Source organism: Penaeus vannamei, chromosome 13 (assembly GCF_042767895.1).
Source record: "Penaeus vannamei isolate JL-2024 chromosome 13, ASM4276789v1, whole genome shotgun sequence".
NCBI classification, from domain to species: domain Eukaryota; kingdom Metazoa; phylum Arthropoda; class Malacostraca; order Decapoda; family Penaeidae; genus Penaeus; species Penaeus vannamei.
The window spans coordinates 7605360-7610359 of record NC_091561.1 but is presented as its reverse complement, the minus strand read 5'-3'; the positions used below and the strand labels follow the sequence as shown (position 1 = coordinate 7610359).

General features: G+C 40.0%; 1 protein-coding gene across 24 annotated transcripts in view; it reads left to right on the top strand.

Annotated features, from left to right (window-relative positions):
• LOC113810952 (uncharacterized) overlaps positions 1 to 2202 on the top strand; it is a 3395-nt gene extending 1193 nt beyond the window's left edge. Inside the window, exons 2-4 of one of the 24 annotated variants that reach the window (XM_070128865.1) lie at positions 1 to 597; positions 628 to 693; positions 1162 to 2202. The exon at positions 1 to 597 is cut by the window's left edge and continues 616 nt beyond it. In XM_070128865.1, coding sequence (XP_069984966.1) covers positions 1 to 597; positions 628 to 693; positions 1162 to 2093 — 1595 coding nt within the window. In that variant the 3' untranslated portion in view covers positions 2094 to 2202. The other 23 variants (XM_070128864.1, XM_070128861.1, XM_070128857.1 and 20 more) reach the window with 23 other exon arrangements.
• The last annotated feature ends 2798 nt before the right edge of the window (positions 2203 to 5000 follow it).

Below are 5000 nucleotides of genomic sequence, written 5' to 3'. Positions count from 1 at the left end.
ATGGCGGTTCTACTTCCAATAAACCAGGATCTGGCAACAACGGAGGCTTCTGGAACAACGGCGGTTCTACTTCCAACAAACCCGGTTCCTATCGCCCTGGGAGATCGGTTCCACAGAGAAGAACCAGAGAAGCCGAAAAACTGAAATCCAAATTATGTCCACTTTGCGCTCTGGGCAATCTTGCGTCGGGAAGCGGTTCTGTCAGCGGTTCCTGGAGTGGTTCAGCATCGGGAAGCGCCTCAGGATCTGGGTCGGGTTCAGTTAGTGGTTCGTGGAGTGGTTCTGGTTCTGGCAGTGGGTCAGGATCAGGATCTGCCAGTGGGTCGTGGAGTGGTTCTGGTTCAGGAGGATCGGGCAGCGGTTCAGGTTCAATCAGTGGTTCCTGGGGAGGCAATGGTGGAGGATCCGGTAGTGGTTCGGGATCTGGTTCCATTTCTGGAAGCGGTTCAGGGTCTGGTTCCATTTCTGGAGGCGGTTCGGGATCCGGCTCAGGAAGTGGTTCATGGGGCGGTTCTGGTAGTGGTTCAGGATCTGGTTCCATCTCTGGAGGCGGTTCAGGATCTGGTTCAGGAAGTGGTTCATGGGGCGGCTCTGGCAGTGGTTCAGGATCTGGTTCAATTTCAGGAGGCGGTTCAGGATCTGGTTCCATCTCTGGAGGCGGTTCAGGATCTGGTTCATGGGGCGGTTCTGGCAGTGGTTCAGGGTCTGGTTCAATTTCTGGAGGCGGTTCTGGCAGTGGTTCAGGGTCTGGTTCAATTTCTGGAGGCGGTTCTGGCAGTGGTTCAGGGTCTGGTTCAATTTCTGGAGGCGGTTCTGGCAGTGGTTCAGGGTCTGGTTCAATTTCTGGAGGCGGTTCTGGCAGTGGTTCAGGGTCTGGTTCAATTTCTGGAGGCGGTTCAGGATCCGGGTCATGGGGCGGTTCTGGTAGTGGTTCAGGATCTGGTTCCATCTCTGGAGGTGGTTCGGGAAGTGGTTCTATTTCTGGAGGCGGTTCGGGATCCGGTTCAGGAAGTGGTTCATGGGGCGGTTCTGGTAGTGGTTCAGGATCTGGTTCCATCTCTGGAGGCGGTTCAGGAAGTGGTTCATGGGGCGGTTCTGGCAGTGGTTCAGGATCTGGTTCAATTTCTGGAGGCGGTTCAGGATCTGGTTCAATTTCTGGAGGCGGTTCAGGATCTGGTTCCATCTCTGGAGGCGGTTCAGGATCTGGTTCCATTTCTGGAGGCGGTTCGGGATCCGGTTCAGGAAGTGGTTCATGGGGCGGTTCTGGTAGTGGTTCAGGATCTGGTTCCATCTCTGGAGGCGGTTCAGGATCTGGTTCCATCTCTGGAGGCGGTTCAGGATCTGGTTCAGGAAGTGGTTCATGGGGCGGTTCTGGCAGTGGTTCAGGATCTGGTTCCATCTCTGGAGGCGGTTCAGGATCTGGTTCCATCTCTGGAGGCGGTTCAGGATCTGGTTCATGGGGCGGTTCTGGCAGTGGTTCAGGATCTGGTTCCATCTCTGGAGGTGGTTCGGGAAGTGGTTCATGGGGAGGATCCGGTAGTGGTTCGGGATCTGGTTCCATTTCTGGAGGTGGCTCAGGCTCCGGTTCAGGAAGTGGTTCTTGGGGAGGCTCTGGTAGCGGATCAGGTTCTGGCTCGATTTCTGGTGGAAGCAGTGGTTCCTGGGGTGGTTCAGGCAGTGGTTCAGGATCAGGTTCAGTATCCGGAGGAGGTTCAGGAAGCGGTTCATGGGGTGGTTCAGGCAGCGGCTCAGGATCGGGCTCAATCTCTGGTGGAGGCGGTGGTTCCTGGGGCGGGTCAGGCAGTGGTTCAGGATCGGGTTCAATCTCAGGAGGAGGATCTGGAAACTGCCCTGGTTCATGCGGCGGAGGGAGTGGTTCAGGCCATCAAGTGGGCGGGAGTGGCGGCGGAGTAGCAGGGGCCGGCAGCGGTTCATACACCAACAAGCCAGGCGTCGGCGGTTCAGGGCACCAAGTGGGAGGCAGCGGCGGAGGTTTCGGAGGCGCCAAGGGGACCTCCTGGAGCACAGCCGGGGCTTTCGGGTCCAACGGCGCCGGAGGTATCGGGGTCAAGTTGGACGTCAGGAGCAGCTAGGATGACCTGACTTGGTTGTCATAGAGAGAGAGAGAGAGAGAGAGAGAGAGAGAGAGAGACAGAGAGAGAGAGAGAGAGAGAGAGAGAGAGAGAGAGAGAGAGAGAGAGAGAGAGAGAGAGAGACGGACATGTCATTCATTCAGATAATTACTGTTACTGTTATTTTTTATTATTATGAAAGTTATTTTTTTGCTATCGTTGGAATTCGGCATTTTCTTGGGTGATTCTTATCACATGTAATTTTGTCTCTCATTTTTGTCTTTCTCCTTATCTACACACACACACACACACACACACACACACACACACACACACACACACACACACACACACACATATATATATATATATATATATATATATATATATATATATATATATATATATATATATTTCTCTCTCTCTTTATGCATACATACATACATACACACATACATACATACATACATATATATATATATATATATATATATATATATATATATATATATATATATATATATATGTATGTATGTATGTATTTCTCTCTCTCTTTATACATACATACATACACACACACACACACACACACACACACACACACACACACACACACACACACACATATATATATATATATATATATATATATATATATATATATATATATATATATGTGGTTTCTTCAGTCTAGCCATTATGATTATTTTCTTTGACATAATCGGTATCAATGCTGTGTTTTTATGTTTATTGAAAATTTCATTTCTAAATGAATTTGATAATCCAATAAAAATTATATTTCTATGATGTGTTTTGTTGCAATTCACCATTCTGTAAATCGGTTATTTCAGTGTAATAAACACACTGCACCAAGATGAAATAATACAGTCAATATGACTCCACAAGAGGTCGCCATGGAGGGTAATAATCTCAGAATTATACTTTGGTAAAAAAAAAAAATCATTTATTATTATTATTATCATCATCATTATTATCATGATCAGTGATATTATTATTGTCAGTTATTGTTATTATTATTATTATCATTATTATCACCATTATTATTATAATTATCATTACCGTTTTTATTATCCTTAACATTATTATTACTATCATCATTACTTTCATGATTATTATTATGATAGTAATCATTATTATTGTGATGATTATAATCAGTATCACTACTATTATTTTTCAAAGGACATTTGGGGAATCGAAATACTCCGATGTGAATTACCAGAGTTTCCTCTCCCGTAGGATGCAAAAACAACAAACTTAATAGAGTGAACAGACACAAAAGTAATTAGTGCGATATCTCGAATAACGAACTTGATAACCAAAAAGCATGTCAGTTGTCTAATAGTCTCAGTAATTATGATGATAGTCATGATAAATACCGATGATAAAAGATAATTTCTGCCGTTACTGTAATAATGAAAACATCAATGAGTCAATGATAAACAACAACAGTAATAATGATAAATGATAAAGATGATGATGATATAAATGATGATAATAATAGTGATACTAATTATAATCATGATAATAATAATAGTGATAATAATTATAATCATGATAATAATAACAGTGATACTGATCTTGACAATGATGATGATAATAATGATAATAATAATAGTAACAATGATAATAATAAGGCTAAGGTTATAGAAATGGATCCGTTTCTACACGATTATTTTCTTTCTCGGAGGCCGGATCCGGTTCCCGATCCTATCCTATCCTAACCTAGTAGTAGTAGTAATAATCATGATAAGAAGAATGATAATAACAGTGACAGTGACAATGACTGTCACTGTTACTATCATTCTTCTTAAGATTATTATTACTACTATAACAATAGTTGTAAGAATCATAATAACAAACAGTCAATACTGATAACAACAATAACAATAGATACATAAAACATATTTGTCGTAATCCTCAAGCATATCAACGCAGAATTTAGATATGAAAAATAGTTATACAGTTAGATAAAAAATATATAAATAAAACAATCATAAGTATTTAGATAACATCACATCCAGCTCCTTAATAATAGTTCATCAGGATTCGTAACTTACCTTTTCTCAAAATGTTGGCGCATGATCGCTTTCGGAGGAGGTTCCAATTCACAAAAGGTAAATAACACAAAGGATAGCAGCGTCAGACTGAGTCTATTTCGCGCCTTTTTCGGGAATGTTTGTGGTCTTAGTGACGTCATAATTTACGTCACGATACATCTTTAATATTTCAAAAAAGATAAAGATTTCATATTATATAATAAAACAGACTCAAAATGACAAGAGAAGATAAAAGTATTACAAATTAAAATGGAAAAACAGTATATAAAGATAACAAGCGTAAATTATTTGAGAAAATTAAAAGCTTATTAAGATAGATATATAATATCGATTATATAAAAAAGAGTAAAGATTGATTAAATAGAAATTTCAGTCTCAAAGACAAACCAAATAAAAAATAACTAATAAAAATCGAAAAAAATAGAGAAAACGTCTAGAAAAAAGGGGATACATGACTAAAGATAAACATAAAAACAAACAAAAATGTCAAACAAGGGAGCTAGATAACCCCATATCAAAAAAACTAGCATTATCATAATTATTATTATCATTAATGTTATCGTTGTTGTTGCTGTTTATGTTATCACTGTTATCATTACTATCATTATTGTTATCGTTAGTATTTTCAACGTTATTATTATTAGCCTACTATTATCATCATCATTTAATGATCACCATTATCATTATTTCATTATCATTGTTATCATTATCATTACTATTGTTATCATTATCATTACTATCATTATCATTATTATTGTTATTGTCATCTTCATCATTGTTATTACAGCTATAAGTAACTGTTCCTACTATTTAGTTTTCTACATAGTTTAAAGGATATTCCAGTGCAGGT